Here is a 24,363-nt window from a genome sequence, read left to right on the forward strand (position 1 = left end):
GAACGCATTAACATGTTGCTAAAAATAACCCCCTTCAGTTCCTTAGAGTCTCTGGTGACTCACCTATGAAGACGATGACAAGAAGTGAATCTCTATATTGATTTTGTTGCTTTACTACTTGTTTTAGGATACACATAGAGGGATTTTCATTCAACAGCTTAGGCCTTCTCAGAATTCACAAGTCCGAATAAAACTTAAGCTGTTTGGACATTCAGGATCAGGAAAAACAACGCTTGTGGAATCTCTCAAATGTGGGCTTCTGCGAAGTTTCTTCAGGAGACGCAGACCAAGGCTGTCATCTACCAACTCAACTCGTTATCCACCTTCCCCATTATCATCAAAACCAACAGGTATCCTTAACGTTGCTAAACAGCAATCTGAAGGTTATTTATATTGTAGGTATTATAATTATGCTGTGAGGTACAGCCACAAGCCACATTCTCATTTAGGGAAGCTCACCTATCAAAACAGCTGCTTCCCAGATGATTGTGACTGGCTTGAAAGTGAATATTGTCCATTTCACTTGGCAAAATAACACGAACAATCCAGACAAGACTGTACTATTGTCTGGGTACAGACTGATAAGGTACACTAAACCCTGTGTGATGATGCTGTCACCTCTGGCAGAGAATCAGAGTTTCCATTTCAAAACTGATGCTCCTCATTTATATTTATTCGTTCATTTTACTTCGGTGATTTTCTATCTTTCGGACATATTGTACGTGTGGTTTTCTGTTTTTATTGCCATTCGTATCGTGCATTCTGTCCAAACCCTCAGTGAGCATCCAGTACGGGTTGCTTAATGCAATCTGAAATGGAACTCCAGTCAATTTTTAATGATGTTTCTGCTTCCCGTCAGTTAGGTGACTCTGATGCACTGAATGCTACACCTGAAGACTTGGTCAAGATCAGTTAAACTACCTTCCCCTGCCCCCATTTGGGAATAATTTGTGTGAATATTGGCAAAACTAGGATCCAAACTTGGCTCCACTTATGTACCACTTGCTTATAATTGTGCACTATGCTTCTTAGGTTCTCAGTCTGACCCAGTGGGAAATTTGCAATTTCCTGCATTACCCGAGACCAACATCATCTGAGCTGGCTGCTTTGTAGTCGTGGCTGGGTATCCATCATTCTTTATATAGTAGGCATGAAGACGGGTACAAACTTAAATAACACAAATTGAATTTAATTGTCCTTAGGCTGCGAGATTGATTTGGCCTTGGAGCTGGGCTCTGAGCGTTCAATTTCCCCTTACAACTGCTGACCTTACCCTGTTAAAATTGCAATGCAGTTTCACAAAAGCAGGTAGAAGAAATTTACAGGAGGATCAAAAAAACAAAATATGTAACTGCCTTGCACCCACAAGCTGCTTTGAAGTGGTTCTTACAGGATCGACCTGTGGCTTAGCTACTCCTGGCATGAGTGTCAAAGAAATGTTTTTCTTAAACTACCACTCTGCACGCTGGCATATGCACATTTGTGTACAGTTCTATATATAGACCCTACGCTAAGAGGAGCCAAACCGTGGAGGCGAGTGGGAGGCAGGATCAGTTTCAGATTACAGTCTCCGACATTGGCATTCTGCTGTTTTATGAGCAGGTATTTTTATTGTCAATTTTCTTGGCTTCTTTCCTTTCCTGAAGATATTTCCCCTTTGCTGGGATTTTATGGTACCAGGTGCCTCGCCCAAGTGACCGCTTTTCGCATGTGAGCCTTGGCGGTCAGTGTTGATAGCTGATTCAATTGCAACAGATTTCACAACCAAGTCCAATCCCCATGCAACCTCCATGTATGTGCACTTTTATCAGGAGTCAGTGGAAAGGCAATTGTAACACCCCTAACACCATGCCGGCTGAGATTGACTAACTCGGCACAGACTGAGCATTGAAATTGGAATCTTTCTGGTCTGTGTGCTTCATGTGCTCACTGGATAAACTCACAGAACTCCTTCACCTTCCTGATGGTTCAGTCAGTTGTCAGACAGGGTATTTCACCGATTGTCTTTAGCTTAATGGAATGTGCCATCTTGGGGAAGTGGGGGAAGGAGTGGTGGAGAGGAGAGAACTAATTAGTGCAAAGGATCTCTGTTGTTGTGATGAGTCAGGAGATGCTTTTATAATTGATATCATTTAATTTGGTTTGTGGGACACTAGCAGCTGTGAGTCAGCTCCCACTGTTTATGCTGCACAGTCTGATTCCCTTATCCCAGCAGCAGACTTGTAAATCAGCAAAGGAGCTGGATTCAGCTGCATAACCACCAGGAGCCAGTTCACAGTCACCAGTCCGTCAGAATCCAAACACCAATAAAAAGACAGCTTATGAGGCACGATTTTAACATTGAAAAACGGGTGGATTGGGGACAGGGGGGCATTTAAAATCGCAACCATTTCAGACCCACTCCATTTCCAGTTTTCACAGGGCGGGTGACCAACCCGCTTCCAGGAGGCGGTTTGGGGACTAAAACCCATCAAGGAGGCTGTGGGCCTCCATTTTTGCAGATTTTGCAATTTCAGCCCCTGGGGGCCGGGATTCCCGGGCCTTCTTTACACCACGTGAAAGGAGGCAAGAAGCTGCAGGTAAGTGCTTTTCTGGCACAGCTTGAGGAGCAGGCGTGCTTCCCCCAGGCCCAACAAGCCTACCTGCAGCAACGCCCCCCCCCCCCCCCCCCAAGCAATCGCGTGGCCCCTGCGATGACCCCCAATCCCAGCACACACCCCCCCCCCTTCCGTGACTGACCCCCTATCCCTCCCCCCCATGACTGACTCCACCTCCATGCCCATCAGTGCCCCATGCTCACCCATCCATACAGTTAATGACTTACCTGAACACGTCCTCTCTGGCTGCTCTCCTATCTGACTGAGGCCAGCCTGTCCACCAGGCCAGCCAGTTGGGCAGCAAACCAACATAAAAAAAGACGTCCTTGCGTCAAAAGCATAAGGATGTCCAGGAAACCCGTACTTCTGGGTTTCCTGCCTGCAATTTGACCCCCTGCTCCCTTCCTGGCTCAGGATCAAAATCACGTGCACGATGTCAGTTTTGTGGTAAATATTTGTGATGCAGTCTGCTGTAGCTGCAAGATTTTCCAATGATTTTTCACAGATAGTTTAATTTTATGTCTATAAAATATGCAATCTAGATGGTCATAGGGTGTCATTCTAGAGTTGCTTTTATATTGACACCATTTTAATTCAGATTCTGTGAGCCAGTTCCCAGTGTTTTTGCTGTCAAATCAGTGTCTCTCATCCTGGCGACATGGGTCTACAAGTCTGCCACTGGGGTAAGTGAGTCAAATTTAGCAGTGCAGATGCCAGGTGTCATCTCTGGCACTGGTCGTCTGGAATCTAAATTAAACGACGCCGATATAAAAGCAGCTAAGATCACTGTTCACAGCATGAACTACAGGATTGTCTCTAATGACAAGAGCATGGTCTGAAATGATGGCATAAATAACCAAACGTTTTTGCTGTCTTTGGCACCAGAACCCACTTGGGACGGGCATTTTACCCACCATTTTGGAGTCTTGCTATGAGCAGAATCGCAACATTGCAATTGCAGTTTTGGAGCAATAAGATTTGCCACCTCCACTGTAGCCATATCGACCCCACCCTATAAATGGAGCTGACTTGGTGGAAACTGGATATTGCCCTGTTTCCAAAGAAAGTAGCTCAGTAATATAAAATGGTCTAAAATAGTCAAGATTTATTCAAGGGCTTGACGGCAGCTCATGTCATGCATCTTGTGTCCTGTCCTGCACTTAACCCTTATTGTTTATCACCCTGTCCTTGCTGACCTTCATTGCCTCCCCGTCCCCAACATATTAAATTTAAAATCCTTATCCTTATCCATAATTCCTTCCACTTCTTTGCCCTACCCTACCTCCTGTAAGCTCCTCTCCTCTCCCTAAAACCCTTTCTGAACATTCCACTCCTCTGATTCTGGCCTTCTACTCATCCTTCCCTCCATCCTATCAACACATGACTGAGGCCAGTCGCATTGGTCTTGTTGTCTGAAACTCTCTCTCTGTAGACCTCTTTACCTCTCCACCTCTCTCTTCACCTTTTTTAAAAAAAAATCTTCTCAAACCTCAACTCTTCAGCCCAGTTTTCCACCCTATCTTCTAATTACTCTGTTACTTGCTCAACATTCATTCCCAACAGCCACAGGTGTGAAGCACCTTTTGGATGTTTTCTATGTTACGGCAAGAAACAAGTTCAAGTTGTTGCCTTTAACCAGATAAAGCACCAGTACTGTGCTCAATTGTGCATTGTAAACTTACTGAGTGCTGCAACTGCATTTTTTAATATATCTTTTTTTGTTCAGAAGGACAAATAACTTGTGAAGTTATTGTATGGCTTTGTTACCAGTACTTGGGTTATTTGTATAGTTAAGTTTATGGCTCTCAACATAAGCTTAACACTGATCAAAGCAACTAGGAGTCAATTGGTTTGGCTAGATCAGTGAAGTATTGAAGATCTTGTCTGCATAGAGAGTGGTCTCACAGAGTAGGGTTGTTGCCTTATGTGGGATTTTAAGAGCCCAGTCAGAGGAAAAAGTCCCTATAAAAAGTAAAATGCTGGAAATCGGAAACAAAATCAGAAAACACTGGAAACTCCCTGCAGATCAATTAGCATCTGTGGAAAGAGCAGGTAAGGTAACATTTCGAGCAAACAGCCCTTTATTAGATCTGAAAAAGTTGAAACATGAGCAAGCATTTTAATAAAATCCGAACAAAGGGCAGAGGGAGGGGAAAAAAGAGGAAGTCTTGGTGGAATATGCTGCTTAAAAGAAAAAGAGGAGATTGATGAATGACTGAGATGATCTTGACATCAGACAGTGGAAAAAAAATTAGAGATCAGAGAAACAAAGATGTGAATAGCTAACTCAATGGGAGCAAACCCTCAGACAAGATGGATTGAAAGCCTATAGATCAGGTCTGAAATTAAAACTGGAGAAGCTGGCAAAATAGGATGAGGTCTGCTGGCACAAAAAGATGAGAAAAGCAGGCTAACACCAAGGATGCAGACTCCCCTGCCAGTACTATGTTCTGACAAAAGATCTGCACTCCAAATGTCAAGCAACCTTCCCTCCCCACCGGACGCCAACAGACCCATTCCACGTCGCCAGCAACCAATCTCCACGTAACTGACGTCCCTCAAGCCTGTAACATTTGCAATCTTCCAGTCCTCCAGCACCATCCCCATATCTAAGGAGGATTGGAAGATTGTGGCCAAAGCCGTCACAATTTCCACCCTTACTTCCCTCATCAGTAACCTAGGATGCATCCCATCCGGATTGGGTGACTTTTCTACTTTGAGTACTGCCAACCTTTTAAGTCCCTCCTCTTTATCTATTCTGATCCTATCCAATATCACTACTATCTCCTCCTTTACTGCTACAATGGTAGCAATCTCTTCTCCAGTGAAGACCGATGCGAAGTATTAATTTGGTACTTCAGCCGTGCCCTCTGCCTCCACAAGACGATCTTTTTTGTCCTTAATTAGTCCCACCCTTCCTTTGACTACCCTTTTACTATTTATATGTTTATAAAAAACTTGGGTTCCCTTTTATGTTAGCTGCTAATCTATTCTCATAATCTTTCTTTGTTCCTCTTAATCCTTTTTTTAGATCTCCTCCATACTTCCTGTATTTAGCTTGGTTCTCTACTGTATTATGAATCTTACACGTTATAAGCCTCCTTTTTCTATTTTATTTTAATCTCTATATCTTTAGTCATCCAGGGATCTCTAGCTTTGGATGCCCTATCTTTTCCCTCGTAGGGATGCGTCTACTCTGTACCCAAACCAGCTCCTCCTTGAAGGCCTCCCTTTGTTCAATTACTGCTCTGCCTACCAATTTTTGATTCTAATCCACCTGGGCAAGATCCCTTTCTAACTCACTGAAATTTGCCCTCCTTCACTTAAGCATTTTTATGCTTGATTGTTCCTTGTCCTTTTCCATAACTATTCTAAACCTGATGATATTATGATCACTGCTCCCCAAATGCTTTAACTGTCCTTTTACTTTTTATAGGTTTATAAAAGATTTTTGGGTTCCCTTTATATTACCTGCTAATCTCCGGATAATCCCTTTACCCACTGGGCCACTAGAGTATTGTTTTTTTAAAAAAATTGTTTAAAAGAAGCTTGAATAATTTATTTTTAGCATGCTTTATATCTTTTGTTAAATGATGACCTTGTAAAGATGCGCTAGCTGCTTGGTCCGAGAATCGTTAATTTTATAAGTAGTGTATTTGATTAACCTCTCAATTTTAAGTTTCAGTGAGCATTACAAATCTGTACCCTGGCTGTGAAAATGTCAGTGTAAGGAGCCGGAGCATGATGTTTGAACCAAGTCTAACCAAAGGCGTGCTGCAAGCTTTTGTTTCACCTACGCACAATTTACACTATGCAATTGATGACCAGTCCACTAAAGCTATTGACATACAACATGCTAATGTTAATGGTAAGAATAGTCCACTTTACTACTGAACTGAAAACTTGAACTAGTGACCTTTTTACTGACTGCCTACCGACTAGGTTTAAATACAATGCTGCTATGAATTCTAAAGCAAATTTTATATAAATGATATTTAATTGCTTTTAGCATTGTAAATCTCAATGGCTTACTCGTGCTTTTTAGCTTTTGTACTGCATTGTTAGTGTATAAAACTGAATAGGTGAAACAGCATTTTAAAAGCATTAATTGCATTTGCAGTGTATCATTAATTTAGGGGTAATTCAACACTTTTACCTCAGTCAGTCAATTTGTGATGTATGTGCAACAATTACTGTGGCAGTTTGTTTAACATTGTTATAGCATTTATCAAGCTAGTGCTCCCCTGATGGCGGTGAGTAGCTGAGCCATATGAATCAGGAAGGAACCAGATTGAATTTCTACTTCAGATTGAGTTAGCTGATCTCAGCCACCCTAGCTGCAGGGATCTTACAGTGGCCCTCAGCGTGGATGGTTTGGGGGGAAATTGGCCGGAAGTCCTGGTTCTGTTGGCTATACAATGATCCTACTGGAAGCATGCGCGTGTGGGAATCTGGTGAAAGCATATCGTGGCTTGGATATAATGTTGCCTGCAGTCAAATAACATGCAGGCAGTCATTATCAAAACTCACCTGAAAACAGTTGCTTAGATGAGGTTTAGAGGGCTGCTGAACTGTTCGAGCTAGTGTCGGAACCTTCAAGAGGATGAGAAAATCCATCACATCAACTTTAGAAATAGTATGCCAATTAATTTGCATGTTACAGTCCATATAGCTGCCCTCTGAGCTTTCCCTGACAGTTGTTCAACACTGCACTTTTCTGAATATGCAGAGTTCTTGAATTATTGCTTAAGTTGTTACCACTATCTTAATCCCTCAGCATTTTTAAATAGTAAAATAAATGGGACTGTTAACCCATGTATCTTTTTATTGATCACCTCAGGATAAATTAAGCATTTCAACCTCTTTTTTTAGGTGTTGGTGATTTTAATGTCTGGGAGTTCTCTGGCAATCCCGCCTACTACTGCTGTTATGACTATTTTGCTACAAATGACTCCACTGCTATCCACATGGTGCTTTTCAGTCTAGAGGAACCATATGAAATGCAACTGAATCAAGTGACCTTTTGGCTCAATTTCCTCAAATCTCTTATTCCAGCAGAAGAGCCTATAGGTAAGGTTCAAGCCACGCACTGTTTACAGAACATGTTCATCTGCCAATCGGGGTAGTAGAGAAAGGAAGCATTAGAGACATTCAAAATAAGTTTGCATATTAAGATGGGAGTTTGTATACTAGAGCTATGAGCTTCAGTGGGTCAAATGACCATGTCTCATCCTTGACTTTTCCTTATGTTCTTAATTAACACAAGTGTGACCTTTTAAGTATAATAAATACTGATTTACTTAGTATTTCTTGTAAAGTCTATTCAATAAAAGTAATCGTTTTTTTTGGTTCTCCCTTTTTATTATAGTAATAGTACACATCATATACTGGAGGATTTTTTAATCTGTAGAGGTATTTAAAAAGTTAAAAGAACTGAAGGCCAACAGAATCCCTGGGGCAGATAGCATTTTTCCACGGGTGTCAGAGAAGACTAGGGAGGAAATCCATGGCTCCAAGGCTACAATCATGAAGAACCCTTAGATACTAGTGAAGTTCCACGGGTCTGGAAGCAAGTAGCTGTACCTATATAGATTTTAAAAATGTGGTGAACCTGATCCAGATAACTGTAGGCCAGTTAGCCTGACAGTAAAATAATGGAAACTTCTAAGGAGTAGGCTGGAGGAGTATATAGACTTTCAGAAAGTTTTTGACAAAGTTCTGTATGAAAAACTATTAATCAAACTAAGAGCTATGGGAATCCAAGCTATAACATGGGACTGGATAAGAAGTTAAAAGAAAGAGTAGTGTGTTGTGGAGTTCGACAGGGTTCAGTGCTTAAATCCCTATTGTTTCTAATCTACCTTAATGACCCGGTGAAACAATTGTAACCATATTAAATTTGAGATGACACAAAAATAGGCAATGTGTAGAAACAGGATACATTTAACAATTTGCAAGGTAACTGGATCAGTTTGCAAATGAAGAGATAAATGGCAAATTAAATTTAAGTGCCAATTGTATAGTGTTGTGCAAAAATGTGGACCATAAATATACAATGATTGAAATGGAATTACTGCAGAGAGACTTTAAAAGGGAGCTGGAAATAATATTACTCATCTTTTTCATTGTCTGAACAGTGTGTAGAGATTATTAAAGGTTTTTATAGCCAATTTTCACCATAAATTCCTGTATTTTTTGGGTTGGTGTTTGTTTTTAAAAAAAAAGTTTTCTCCCGATTTTGCCATTTTAAAAAAAACTGGATGTTCCCTGACCACCTTGCTGAAAATTGACTCCCGAGATGCGCACACATCACATTGACGACATCACGGTGCATATTGCGTGGTGATGTTACTAATGCGACCCAATTTTCAATACAAAATTCTTTCGAGAGAGTTGGGAGAATTCTTGCAGGCTTGGGTGAGTTCAGCAGTAACATGGTAGTTCATAGCCTTCCCCCTGTTGTGACAGATTGCCACAGCTGAGCTGATAGACTCCTACGAAGTCTGCATGAGTGTTAAAAATATTAGCAATTACTCCCTACAAAAACTTTTAAAACCCTCACTACACTTCTTCAATAACTAGAAAAAATTGATTGCTGTTAAGAACTTGAGGTTTGCTACTTGTTTCTTCAGATTTCAAAAGCTGGATTTAGATTATGAAAGCAGTGTCAATGTATCAAGAGAGAGCTCTGCATTCTGTTTTGCTAGGTTCAAATTAAATTTTTGAAACTCTTCACTGAGTATAAAGTGATACTATTGCTGGCCATGTGGTCTTTGATGTCTGATGTTACAGTGACCTCATAAAGCTTAATAGCCTTTGCTGTGCATGAATGCCAAAATCACCAAAAGTATGGCTGTAATACTTTTGTCAAGTACTTTACATTCAGGCCATGTTTAAATAAAGCCTGAATATCATATCTGGTCAATCACTTTGCATGGTACCTTTTTAACCCCAGGTACTTCTCACTATTCCATATAGCAGCAACTTACAAAGAAAGCAAGTAGTGTTTTATCTCAGAATATTCTTTGGAAGCAGTTAATGTGCAGTGAAAGTAAATTTAAAAATTGCTTCACTGTAAATACCTTCTATTCTTGCCCACAGTAGTAATTGACAATCTGTTTAACTTTTTGGGTGGATGGTTTACCTGTATCACAGCTGGATGGTGTAAATAATTATGGGTTGTCATCTACCTTAACTGTGCCTTTAAGTCCTTCAGCACATCCAGGCAGAGTACAGGGATAAATTCAAATTAATCAGGTTTTCCTCTTACAGCCAACATCTGGAAATACACGTATGTGGACACCAGGGAAGGACAGAGTTTGGTTTAGGGTGCAGTGGGCCCAATAGTGAAATAATATATCTAACACTCACTTTTCTGGCTTCACATGAAGAATACTCCCTTAAACAAAATACCATAACAGCAGTTAAGGATAAGATAAAACCATTTGGCCAATCAAGCTCATTCCTCTAGTAGACTAACTCTCCTATTATAGCATCCGGCTGCATTGTGAACTTCCCCCTCCCCTATGTCCTCCACTACCTTGAACATCTTGGATAAATTCAGCTGGAGCATTGAGAGGGGTGCTATAGTTGGCCTTGGCATTCTGGTGAGAGGAGGGAAAACCAGCCAAGGTCCATACTCCTAATCACCATCCAGTGAGCTCTGTTGACAGTGCACATATATAAACATTGGGTGAGGATGGGATTGGACTCGGCTGCAATACTTTCCTCCCCCTGTGTGGTCAAATAGCCTGTCGAGGCTCAAATTTTGAATAATAACCACTTGGGCAGGTTACTGGAGGACAATTGCTAACACTGAGCTGTACTCCAGCAAGGAGTCTGCTGCAGCAACTTGCATTTATATAGCACCTTTTAATGTAGTGAACGTTTCAAGCCACGTCACAGGGAAGGGAAGAGTCAAACACCAAGCAAGAGATGAGTTTGGAGAGGCAGCTGAAGACATGGTTGAAATGATAGGTTTTGGGGAGGCTTTTGAAGGTGAATAGAGGGGTAGCAAAGTGAAAAGGGGTTATGGGAGAGAGTTGGAGGGAGTAGAGCTACAATGGCCATAGGCTCTGCCATTAATGGCAGATGGAAGAGGCCTGCATCGAAAGACCAGACGACATGGGTTGAAGGAGGTTGCAAAGAACGGGTAGGGCACATCTATGGAGAGATCTATGAGACACCGGCCATGTAGAGGAATAAAGTCTAGGATAGAGTGTACAGTGTTTCAAAAGATGGATTATGTCTAGCTTATAAGTTGCAGAAAGTTCTGGCTCAAAAGGGGCGAGCAATCTGACAAGGGGGGGAAAAACTTTTTTTAATACCCAAAATGCAGCCAAGCTGAAAACGACATTTAAATATTTTGTTATGCCTATGTTCCCCAGCAGGTTGCACTAAAGAGCCATCAAAGATAACCTATACTACATCAGTGTCACAGCTTTTTGCCTTTGTTGGGCCATGTATAGATTGTTACACAGATAATTTACATATATCTCAATATGGATGCTAACAGAGTTTTGAGTTGGGATTTACCCCCCAATGAGGTAAAAGCACTGAGAACTGCCTATTCCAAACTTAATTGTAAACAATTTTACAACACCAAGTTATAGTCCAGCAATTTTATTTTAAATTCACAAGCTTTCGGAGATTTTCTCCTTCCTCAGGCAAATGTGCTTCCAAACTTGCAAGCCCATGAAATTCAAATAGAATAAGTTAGTGAGTAAGAAGTAGAACTGAGTTGCTGTACTACTGGCAATATATTAATCAGTTATAAATACCTAGTTTATCCTTTAGATTAACTATATATTTTTTCAGTTAACAAAACTGTAAAATGAAGCAATGTGTATTTAACCATGACTTCTACAAACTCATTCTTTTGCTTTTATCATAGTATGGTACAGCACAGGAGGCAGCCATTCGGCCCATCGTGCCCATGCTGGCTCTTCGAAAGAGCTATCCAATCAGTCCCATAGCCCTGTAGTTTTTTTCCTTTCAAGAATTTATCTAATTCCCTTTTTTGAAAGTTACTATTGAATCTGCTTCCACCACCCTTTCAGGCAGTGCATTCCATATCATTACAAATCGCTGCGTTAAAAAAATTTCCTCATGTCACCTCCTGGCTCTTTTGCCGATCACCTTGAATCTGTATCCTCTGGTTACCGACCCTTCTGCCCCTGGAAATAGTTTCTCCTTATTTACCCTATCAAAGCCGTTCATGATTTTGAACACCTCTATCAAATCTCCCCTAAACCTTCTCTATTCTAAGGAGAACAACTCCAGCTTCTCCAGTCTCTCCACATAACTGAAGTCCCTCATCCCTGGTACTGTTCTAGTAAGTCTCTTCTGTACCCTCTCTAAGGCCTTGACATCCTTCTTAAACTGTGGTGCCCAGAATTGAACACAATACTCCAGCTGAGGCCTAACCAGTGTTTTAGAAAGATTTAGTATAACTTCCTTGCTTTTGTACTCTCTGCCTCTATTAATAAAGCCCAAGATCCCGTATGCTTTTTTAACAGCCTTCTCAACTTGTCCTGCCACCTTCAAAGATTTGTGTACATAAACCCCCAGGTCCCTCTCTTCCTGCATTCCCTTTAAAATGGTACCATTTAATTTATATTGCCTCTCCTCATTCTTCCTACCAAAATGTATCAATTCACACTCCTCTGCATTAAATTCCATCTGCTATGTGTCTGCCCATTTCACCAGTCTGCCTATGTCCTCCTGAAGTCTGTTACTATCCTCCACATTGTTTACCACATTTCCGAGTTTCGTGTCATCTGCAACTTTGAAATTATACCCTCTATAACCAAGTCCAGGTCATTAATATATATCAAAAAGAGAAGTGGTCCTAATACTGATCTCTGGGGAGCACCATTGTATACTTCCCTCCCTCCAATCCAGTCTTTTGTAAAAGATATATATGCAGTGATGACTGTAAGCAAGTCCAGATATTTTAATAAGTGATACACTTCTTTAAACATCACTGATCTTAAGTGTTTGGGCATTACTCGAAAGTCAAAAGGATCATAGCTGAGAAAAGAATAACAACTAAAGACAGTTGGGTGCTGGCTCCTGTTTACTCTCTGAAGGTCACAAAGTTTTCTTAAATCCAATCAAATTATTACTTTTTATGTGTTGATTCTTAAGTTCACAGTTTATGATGAATTTATCATTTGAATTTTGAAGTTTTGTAATCTTATTTGATACTGGGATTTAAATCCCAGTTTCCTCATTGGGAGTCCTACACAGTAGCTAAAGGGACTATCTCATCCGTGTAGAATTAACGGTATGCCTGATACTCGAATGACAAATGGGTTGGAGTCACTATTATTGTGAAAATAATGACCAATCTGTTTTGTTTTATTTATGTTTGTACTGAAAGTGAGTTATTTTCTTGACAGCTTTTGGCGGGAAGCTGAAAAATCCTTTGCAGGTCGTTCTTGTCGCCACACATGCAGATATTGTAAACTGTCCCCGTTCATTTGGAGGGGAATTTGGTTATGACAAAGATTTGTCATTTCTAAAAGAAATAAAAAGCAGGTAAGTAGTCAGTGTACTTCAACCGTCTTTTAAAGATTCCACTTTCTTCAATTGCCAGGTAAGGGCCCCATCTATTGCGAGCTTGGTTCAGTTGAGAGCACTTTCACACCTGAGCCGCAAAGTTGAGGGTTTGAGACCCAGTACAGGACTTGAGCTCATAATCCAGGCTAACACTCCAAACGGCGCTGAGGGAGTGCTGCATTATCCGAGGTGCCATTCTTAAGATAAGACATTAAACAGAGACCTCCCATCTGATCCCATGGCACTGTTCGAAGAAGAGTTTACAAGGAGTTCTCCTTGTGTCCTGGTAAACGTTCACCCCTGAACCAACACCACAAAAACAAATTAATTGTTCGTTCATCTCATTTCTGCTTGTGGGATCTTGCTGTGCTCAAAGCGGCTGTTATATTTGCCTACATAAGTGTCTGCCCTTCAGAAGTAATTCATTGTATGTGAAGTGCTCTGTGGTGTGAGAAATGTAATAATTCACTGGAGAATTACTGATACAAAAGTTGCTTCACAGTGACCTGCAACAATGAAGTAGGGTGGGAGGAGACTCTCGTGTGGTGCATAAACACTGATATTGACCTATTGGACTGATTAGCCTGTTTCTGTGCTGTAAATTCCATGTAACTTTTAGAGGGATATTGTTGTGGTGGAAGAACTTGGAGCAGGCCTGAAACATCAAAGCAATCTCAGTGACTGGTGGGGATAATTATATTTAGTCTTAAGCCAGTTTTTGTTACATAGTAGCTGCTAGAATCCAGACATTATCATTCAGAGTTTCACACTACAAATAAGTTTGTTTTTGTTATACGTTTTAACATTTATCACATTACACATGTAAGATGTTATTTTGTTTACTTTTTTGCTTTGTTGAAAGTGTGAGCATTTCTATATATTTGATTGTCCTGGGGGAATGGGAGGGTCCCATTACATTCGTATTGCTGCCAATAACATTGACCTTCTAAAAAATTTACTGATAATTGTATTCCGTCAGGACTGTGATTTTTATAATGTACATCCTTAGGTTTGGAAACGATATGCAGATATCTGATAGATTATTTGTGCTGGATGCTGGTGCATCTGGATCTAAAGACATGAAACTGCTACGAAATCACCTCCTAGAATTAAGGAATTGGATTCTTTCTGTAAGTATCCCCTGCTATGTATGATTAAATGGATTGGGAGAGGAATAGTAGAATTAAAGTATCCAGGAGAAAAGTTCACTTGTCACAATGTGCATTAGACAATTCAGTTTCTCACATTCCAGGAAGTCTTCCTGATTTTTGGAATGATCTCGATCTCATGGAAAATTAATCAAAACATTTTTGTAAACCTGTGCATTATTATTCTTTGGGTGCAGTGTAAGTTTTTATATACTTTTCTTCCTCTTCTCTCCTAAAGGTGCTGACTCTTGCTGAAGCACAGTTCCACCGATGCCACCTACAATACCTAAACTTACATAACCATATGTGAGCCTAGACATTGAGTGTTAGTGAGCTATTTGACCACGGAGGGCATTAAAGAAACCCAGATACTGTGCAAACATGTGCATGTTTCAGCAGGAGAAACTAAACCACGGTTGTAGGCAGCATGTTTAGAATTCCACACTCTCCTTCCAAATGCTGCCCCCACCCTGCACCCACTGGTAGTGCATTTCTTGCAGTTCCTTGGAAAAAAATTTTTTACATTAAATATGCTGCATTCAGGTTAATTCAGATTTAATTAGATTTTTATTTTCCTTTTAAAAAAGGAAAAATAGATGCTACTTTGATTTATCCATAAATAAATCAAACAGACCAGCCAGCCCTCACTTTCCTAAAAGCAACCTCAAAGTCATTCTCCCCTTCACAGTGGCACTGCCATTCCACCTTCACAAGAGTTTCTCTTCCCCCTCCAATTTCACCACCCCCCCCCCCCCCCCCCCCGATGTTCAGAAACTTGCCCATTCCAGGATCGGACTCTGCCGCAAGCAGGAGTTCCTGGTTTGTCACAAGAACAAGGAGTTGCATGAGTAGCAGAGTCCCAAAACACAGCAGCAGTGTCGGGTACCAGCTGTATCCAGACTGGTAGTAAGATGATCAGGTTACAGTTGCCCTGCAAGCTCATGCTTCAACATCTGATTTGCCTAACCCAGCAGTGCTGAAGCGCATTGCAGACCTCTCCCCATTGCAACCCCTGTTGACATTAGTTAACTCAATACAGACCAGGCAACTAACCCGGTCTGTATGGCGAGGTAGCAACCTGCAGATGCATTTACTTATGTGCAGTGTTTATACCTCCCCATTTCCCGTAGTAATTTTTAAACCGGTAACTACTGCTAAAAGATCTCACTTAAAATGCACACTGAAATTTAGCGTCTAATATTATAAAAGGTTTTATTATAGTAAAAGTAATTGTGTGATAGGGATGGGATTAATTTGGTTCAGAATCTCTGTTTCTGTCGAGGGGCCAAACAGCTTCCTCATCTGATAGGTATGAATATAAACAGTAATGTTGTAGCTGATTGTGACATGTAATGGATTCTGTGCACTGTCAGCACAGAACAAACCTTCCTGAACATGACATCAGCGAACCCACCAAATTTTCTTTGAGATTTCTGCTGGCTTCCCAAATTGCACTTCAGGAATCAGCGGCTCAAACACCCTGCTGATACCAATGTAAAAGCTGCCTTAGATTGGTGCCAGCACAACAAACATCGAGTGCGAGATGGCTGCCTATAATTGGTCTTGGTCCCAGAGATAGTTGAAAGACCTACAGGTCTGTGCTTTTTAGTGCCCTTTGCAATTAGAGCCACATGAACACAGCACTAAAAATCAGGTACAATGTGAGCATATTCCAAAGGCTGTGTCCAACCGCTGATGCTGTTTTATTTGATTGCCACAGATCCTTCAGCTTTAGTTGTTTATCCTCAATGTATTTGCGACAATACCTGAGTTAAAAATCAACATTAATCTGTGGTGTTCAAAGAATTTTTTTGGAGTTTTGTTATTGCTGGTTGAAAGTTGCCCTTTACAATGTTTCCATACTGGGGGCAAACTTCTCTCACATTTTCCTTGTATTTTCCTGTGTGTACACAATTGTGGACACTTCAATTATCAAAACAGTAGAACTGTTTGCAAAATTTTGTATTTTTGTTGCTTGTATACAGGAATTTTTTTATCTGACATTTTATTTTATAATACTTGGTGTTTACTCCAATATTGTCTTTTCCTCCTGTTGTTTCTCTGTTTCTTTTTGCCACTTTTGTCACTCTTCTCTCCATCCTTTTACCTTTTCATTTACTTTTATCTCACTCTTATTTAGAAGTGTTTCCAGGAGAAGTGGTTTAGAAATTTGAGCCACGTGAGCCACATTCAGCAACTCTAAATTAATTGTTCATGCACAAGACCTCTGGTGTGTAGAGTTAACTGATCTTGCCCAGAGTGGCTGTAGGACATTACAGTTGACTTCAGTACCCTTAGGTTAGGGAGGGGAAGCATCAGCCAGAGTTCTTGCTCACTGTCCATGAAAACTGACTGCAGGAAATACCTATGTCAGGATTGGGTTCAATGAAGAATTGCAATTTGGGAGGTCTGCTATTCCTAAATCTGTATACCTAGACTGTGACTGTCAGAAAGCTGTTTGACCATGGGGGACATCAGAGCCAAACATGTTCTGACATAGAAACATAGAAAATAGGAGCAAGAGGAGGCCCTTTGGGCCTGCTCCGCCATTGAAAATGATCATGGCTGATCGTCTAACTCAGTATCCTGTTCCCGCTTTTTCCCCATATCCCTTGATCCCTTTAGCATTAAGAAATATATCTATCTGCTTCTTGAATACATCTAATGACTTGGCCTCCATTGCCTTCTGTGGTAGAGAATTCCACAGGTTCACCACCCTCTGAGTGAAGAAATTTTTCCTCATCTCTGTTCTAAATGGCATACCCCGTATCCTGAGACTGTGACCCCTGGTTCTGGACTCCCCAGCCATCGGGAACATCCTCCCTGCATCTAGTCTGTCTAGTCCTGTTAGAATTTTATATGTTTCGATGAGATCACCTCCCATTCTTCTAAACTCGAGTGAATATAGACCTAGTCGACCCAATCTCTCCTCATGCGTCAGTCCTGCCATCCCATGAATCAGTCTGGTAAACCTTCATCGCACTCTTTCCATGGCAAGGACATCCTTCCTCAGATAAGGAGACCAAAACTGCACACAATACTCCAGATGTGGTCTCACCAAGGCCCCGTACAACTGCAGTAAGACATCCCTGCTCCTGTACTCAAATCCTCTTGCAATGAAGGCCAACATACCATTCGCCGTCCTAACTGCTTGCTGCACCTGAATGCTCGCTTTCAGCGACTGGCGTACAAGGACACCCAGGTCTCGTTGCACCTCCCCTCTTCCCAATCTATCACCATTCAGATGATAATTTGCCTTTCTGTTTTTACAATCAAAGTGGATAACCTCACATTTATCCATATTATACTGCATCTGCCATGTTCTTGCCCACTCACCCAACTTGTCTAAATCACATTGGCGCCTCTTTGCATCCTCCTCACAGCTCACATTCCACCCCAGCTTTGTGTCGTCTGCAAACTTGGAAATGTTACATTCCATTCCCTCATCCAAATCATTGATATATATTGTGAATAGCTGGGGCCCAAGCAATGATCCCTGCGGTACCCCACTAGTCACTGCCTGCCACCCGGAAAAAGACCCGTTTATTCCAACTCTCTGTTTCCTGTCTGTCAACCAAATCTCAATTCCCCCCAATCCCATATGCTTTAATTTTGCACACTAACCTCTTGTGTGGGACCTTATCAAAAGCCTTCTGAAAATCCAAGTACACCACATCCACTGGTTCTCCCCTATCTATTCTATTTGTTACATCCTCAAAAAACTCCAGTAGATTTGTTAAGCATGATTTCCCTTTCATAAACACATGCTGATTTTGTCCAATCCTGTTAATGCCTTCCAAGTTATCACATCTTTTATAATAGACTCTAGCATTTTCCCCACTACTGATGTTAGGCTAACTGGTCTGTAATTCCCTGTTTTTTTCTCTCCCTCCTTTTTTGAATAGTAGGGTTACATTTGCCACCCTCCAATCTGTAGGAACTGTTCCAGAGTCTATAGAATTTTGGAAGATGATCACCAAGGCATCCACTATTTCCAGGGCCACTTCTTGTCGTACTCTGGGATGTAGATTATCAGGCCCTGGGGATTTGTCAGCCTTTAGCCCCATTATTTTCCCTAGCACTTTTTTTACTAATACTGGTTTCCTTCAGTTCCTCCCTCTCTCTAGACCCTTGGTTCCCTAACATTTCTGGGTGGTTATGTGTGTCCTCCTTTGTGAAGACAGGACCAAAGTATGTGTTCAATTGTTCTGCCATTTCCTTGTTCCCCATTATAATTTCCCCCTTTTCTGACTGTAAGGGACCTACATTTGTCTTCACTAATCTTTTTCTCTTGACATATTTATCGAAGCTTTTACAGTCGGTTTTTATGTTCCCTGCCAGTTTACACTCATACTCTATTTTTCCCCTCTTAATCAATCTCTTTGTCCTCCTTTGCTGAATTCTAAACTGCTCCCAAACCTCAGGCTTGCTGCTTTTATATATTTCCTCTTTGAATCTAATACTATCCCTAATTTCTTTTGTAAGCCACGGTTGAGCCACCTTTCCTGTTTTATTTTTGCACCAGACAGGAATTAATAATTGTTGTAATTCCTGCACGCGTTCTTTAAATATTAGCCATTGCCTATCCACCGACATGCCTTTTATTAAAGTTCCCTATCATTGCCAACTCGCACCTCATACTTTCGTAATTTCCTTTATTTAGATTCAAGACCCTAGTTACATGATGTCTGCTTATGCAATTTTCCGTCAGGTGTAAGTAGATATCAATAGCAAATTGAACCATCTAATTTCCGCCCCCCCCATTTCCATAGTCCAGGCACAGAGGGCAAAATTGTCATGCCCCCTACTCCCACGCAGACCAAGATCACAGCCGAGGCCCTTCTTGGTCTGTATGACTCAGCTACTTGCTGATCCTACATCCAACAACTGGATGTAGAGGTCTTGATGAAGGGTTCTTTTAATTTGTTTGGCTGTTCAAAAAAAGCTTTTGGACATTTTACATGGCATATAATACTTTAAGCATTTTGATGTTTAAAAATAAAACCGCCTTTAAAGCTAAAACATCTCTATCATATTGGGGGAAGAGGAACTTGAGGGAAAAAAAGGTGGCCTTTTTCCCTTTGCAAGTCATTTTTAATAGAGGATTAGTAAATGTACCACATGTTGCCCAAGTGGTTTGTTGGGTGATTGCACCACTTCATACAATCCTGAGTCATACGGATCAGGAAAGGCCAGGCTAGGGAGAAAAATGACTCTGATCTGATGCTCCCATAGATGAATAGCAACAGGAACTCACTGGCTAGGCTCTTACATAATGAAATGGCACCTTTTAAGAAGGGCCTTAAGACAGCTGGTGCCTAAGGAATTGTGCCCGAGTGTGAGTTATCACCTTCAGGAGAAGAGGGAGAGAAGTGGAAAATGCACTTTATTAAGAAACTTTATATTACTGTGATGTGGAGATGCCGGTGATGGACTGGGGTTGACAATTGTAAACAATTTTACAACACCAAGTTATAGTCCAACAAATTTATTTTAAATTCCACAAGCTTTCGGAGGCTTCCTCCTTCACCTGACGAAGGAGGAAGCCTCCGAAAGCTTGTGGAATTTAAAATAAATTTGTTGGACTATAACTTGGTGTTGTAAAATTGTTTACAATTATATTACTGCCTAGTTTAATTGTTTGTGTAGAAGTCACAATCTGGGTACAATCATTAAGATAATTCAAAACCTGCTTACAACATTCTGTTATCCTATTAGATAAACAGATGGCCATGTTTATGTCTTGAACCTCTTTTAGGCTTGTCCACCCATGACATTCCTTTGTGATAAAATCATCTCTACACTGCCTTCCTGGAGAAAACAAAATGGACCGAACCAGTTCATGTCATGGCAACAGTTTGTTTATGATGTTCAGGACCAAATTAATCCCTTAGTGAGTGAAGAAGATCTGAGGGAGATGGCCCAACAACTGCATAGTTTGGGAGAAGTAAGTGTGTTCTTGTTATTTATAAGGAATTGAGCCCAGGAACAGCTAGCTTTATGGTTAATTCACCATGTTTGACAAATGGCTTATTTTTCACTATGCTTACATCCCTAGCTTTGTGAAATTAAATGACACTTACTGTACCTTTATTATATGTAAACTGCCTTAACCTGAAATAAGTCTAGAAATTGGTTTGTTACCATGTTCATTGTATTTAAAGAGTCTTCCTCTGTTTTCTTCATAATCTAATTATTAGATTATCACATCTGCAGAGACAGTACCTAACATAGTCCAGCTACTTGATCTGGCGCACAACATTGTTCAAATACATTACTAAAATTTTGTGAATTGGGCCTTCAAACTGGCTAATGGCCCGGATTTTCCTGGAGACTTGCGCCATGTTGGGACCCTTGAACTGCGAAAATGAAAGAGGAAATTATGGAACTAGTGATTTGTACCATCACACGTGGCACTTCATAATTTTCCTAGATTTTGCGCTGCTCTGCCATTACCCCGTGTCAGTAACATTTGGAAGCTAATTTTCATAGCTTGGCTGCGCTCGCCCATCCCTCCCCCTCCCCCCCCCCCCCCCCCAACCCCAACCCCAAATAAGCAATCGTGATTTTGCTGGATTCCCACTATTTCTCACATCGCTGCCACTTAGAGGTAAAAATAATGGTGCTGGTGACCTGGCAGTGGCGTGTTTTATAGCCAATTGATCATTTTTTTAAAAAAGTCGCTCAAACGACTGGTCTGCAGCGAGAGAACAGACTTAGCGCACCTGTGGAATCTCCACACCCACATTCATGGCATGCTGTAAAAGGAAGCAGGCCAACCGATTCTACCGAGAAGAGATCGGCCTGGTGAGTGCAGCATTTTGGATGAGTGCCATGCTTCAGATTTGCATTAAGACAATTTTAAAACTTAAAATTGCCATCCAGTTGATGTATTCGTAGAATCGTCAGGAAAAAATGGCCACACCACTTCCGATTCACTGCCATCCTTGCTGCAGCATAATCTGATTACGAATGCAAGAAAATATGGGGGAATCTTATCAACGGCAGGATCGGCTTACTAGACGGCTAAATTTACAGTCTTAAGTCGCCACTCTCGCCATTGCAGGACAATCTGGGCCAATGTGTCACTTTTGTTCCATAAAACTTGGTCCAATTATAGCAGTGTCAAGAGTACTGAACACATTATTGCCTTAACACTAATCGGTAGTCTGTGGTCTTAGTGAATCAGAACAACATAAGTGGTGCATGTTGTCCAGTTCAATGGAAGAGTGTTGTTGCAATAATTCTGCAGTTAATTATTAATTGTATCTTTATTCAGTCTCAACTGAACACTTAGTTGATAGTATTGTACCTGGCAATCCATCAATTTTGTACTTGTGACTGCTGTAAATCACAAAAGCAAAGTGATAAAGAACTTGAAGGGATACGGGAGCAGGGTGGGTAAACTATTTACTTATCTTACAGCAACACATTTATAAATGTTTTGTAAATGTATCGTGATTTTGCTATGGCCCCTATGCAGAACCATAAAAACCGTGGATGCACACAAAACACGTCAGGGCTTAAACAGTTTATCAACAGATGTTGGTCAGGAATGATGACACCAACTAAGATAAATGGGGAAGTGCATATATATAAGTTGCAGATCTCAAGTGCTGCTCTCAAACTTAAGTCTAAAATCTCTTTTAGTTAACCAAAACACTGGAAAATATTGATCAGTCATGCTTATTTATAATACAACAACAACTTGCATCTATATAGTGCTTTTAACGTAGAAAAATATCCCAAGGCTCTTCACAGAGGCGTAATCGGACAAAAATTAACACTGAGCTGAAGAAGATATTAGTGGAGGCGACTAAAAGCTCGGTCAAAAAGGTGGGTTTTAAGGAAGATATTAAAGGAGGAGAGCGAAGCAGAGAGGTTTGGGGAGGGAATTTCAGAGCTTGGGGCCTAGACAGCTGAAGGCACAGCCACCAATGGTGGGGCGAAGGGAGTGAGGGATGCACAAGAGGCTAGACTTGGAAGAATGCAGGGTTCTTGGAGGGTTGTAGGACTGGAGAAAGTTATAGAGATAGTGAAGGGCGAGGCCATGACTGGATTTAAACACTAGGATGCGAATTTTAAATTTAAGGCATTGGGGGACCGGGAATAAATATACAATAGCGAGCACAGGGGTGTTGGGTGATCAGGACTTGATACGGGATAGGATACTGGCAGCAAAGCTGAAGTTGGAGGATGGGTGGTCAGCCACGAGAGCATTGGAACTGTTGAGTCTGGAGGTGGCAAAGACATGGATGAAGGTTACAGCAGCAGATGGGTTGAGGCAGGGGTGGAGACGGGTGATGTTAGAGGTGAAAGTAGGTCGTCTTTCGAGAGGATATGGGGTCGGAAGCTCAGCTCGAAGTCAAATAGAATGCCGAGGTTGCGAAGAGTCAACTTCAGTCAGAGACAGTGGATCGATCTCAGTCTTGAAAATTTCAATTGTCCTAGCATCCACAGCCTTTTGGGGGAATGAGTTCCAGATTTGCACTACCCTTTGTGCGAAAAAGTGATTCCTGATTTCACTCCTAAATAGTCTAGCTCTAATTTTAAGATTATGCCCCCTTGTTCTGGATTCCTGAAGCAGTGGAAATAGTTTCTCTGTTTCTACCCAACGAATCCCTTAATCATTTTAAACACCTCTCTTAATGTCACATCTCAACCTTCTAAACTCAAGGGAATACACGGCAAGTTTATGCAACCTGTCCTCTTAATTTAACCCTTTAAGCCCTGGTTCCAATGATGGCGAATCTGCACTGTACCACTTCCAAGACCAATATGTCTTTCCCAAGGGTCAGTGCCCAAAACTGAACGCAGTACTCCAGATGGGGTCTGACCAAGGCTCTGTATGACTGAAGCATCACTTCCTCACTTTTGAATTCCAACCCCCTGAGAAAAAGGCCAAAATTCCATTAGCTTTTTTGAATACTTTTTGTACCTGTGCAATAGCTTTTAGTGATTTATGGGCATGGTCACCCGAATCCCTTTTCTCCTCCAGAGCTCCTAGTCTTTCACCATTAAGAAAATATTCCGATTCGTCTTTCTCAGATCCAAAGTGGATGGCCTCACATTTCCCCACATTGAACTCCAACTACCATAGTTTTGACTATTCATTTAGTCTGTCTGTGTCCCTTTGTAACTTCTGCTCCCATCCACACAACTTACTGTGCCTCCTAACTTAGTATTATCTGCAAGCTTGGATATAAAACTCTATTCTTTCATTCAAGTCATTAATATGTATGGTGAAAAGGTATGTAGCTTGTGACGGGGGGCTAAAAACAATGGCTTCCGTCTTCCCATTGCTTAAGTGAACGAAATTGCAGCTCTTCCAGCACTGTGTGGCAGCACAGTGGGAGAGCTGGGTGCTGCCAGCCTACATATGGAATCTGACCCCCATGTCTCCGGATGATGTCGCCAAGGAGCAGCATGTAGATAAGGAAGAGGAGGGGCCAAGGATAGATCCTTAGGGATTCCAGAGGTAATGGTATGTGTGCAGGAAGTGAAGCCATTGCTAGGGATGCTCTGGCTATGATTCGATAGGTAAGAGTGGAACCAAGCGAGGGCAGTCCCACTAAGCTGGAAAACTGAGGAAAGGCTTTGGAAGAGGATGATTTGGTTGACAGTGTCAAAGGGTGAGGAGGGATAGTGCACTGCAGTCACAGAGGATGTATTTTGTGACTTTGATTAGGGCCTTTTCAGTGCTGTGGCAATTATATAGGATTGGTAAATAATAATTCCAAATGGAAATTTTGACCCTTTCTGCAAAAAGTGGTATAAACATTAATTTTAGGAGAAACCTAGATTTCGTCACAACTCAGTAGATGGAAGAAATTTCCTCCCTCCTTTTCTGAAGACACTGACTCATGCAGTGAAACGCAGACATCTGCAGTATCTTGCCCGTTCTTCATGGGTGAGCCTAACATTTGAGTGTTACTGTACAAGCCTGTGGGAAGTATCATGACTGAGTCTGATCCAGTGCTCACCTAATGTCCACCTATATGTTTCAAGCAGGAATCCCTGGACATTGAACGAATGACCAAGAGATCACCGGCTGG

The 24,363-nt window shown here is 41.3% G+C and overlaps 1 protein-coding gene across 1 annotated transcript in view; it reads left to right on the forward strand.

Moving 5' to 3' along the window:
• Positions 1–24,363, forward strand: part of dapk1 (death-associated protein kinase 1) — a 176,104-nt gene that overhangs the window by 143,724 nt on the left and 8,017 nt on the right. Inside the window, exons 20-25 of the mRNA XM_067983180.1 lie at positions 128–350; positions 6,277–6,465; positions 7,470–7,667; positions 13,001–13,139; positions 14,170–14,290; positions 20,067–20,255. Coding sequence (XP_067839281.1) covers positions 128–350; positions 6,277–6,465; positions 7,470–7,667; positions 13,001–13,139; positions 14,170–14,290; positions 20,067–20,255 — 1,059 coding nt within the window. The remainder of the gene's footprint in view (positions 1–127; positions 351–6,276; positions 6,466–7,469; positions 7,668–13,000; positions 13,140–14,169; positions 14,291–20,066; positions 20,256–24,363) is intronic.

This window comes from Heptranchias perlo, chromosome 4 (assembly GCF_035084215.1).
Source record: "Heptranchias perlo isolate sHepPer1 chromosome 4, sHepPer1.hap1, whole genome shotgun sequence".
Lineage (NCBI taxonomy): Eukaryota > Metazoa > Chordata > Chondrichthyes > Hexanchiformes > Hexanchidae > Heptranchias > Heptranchias perlo.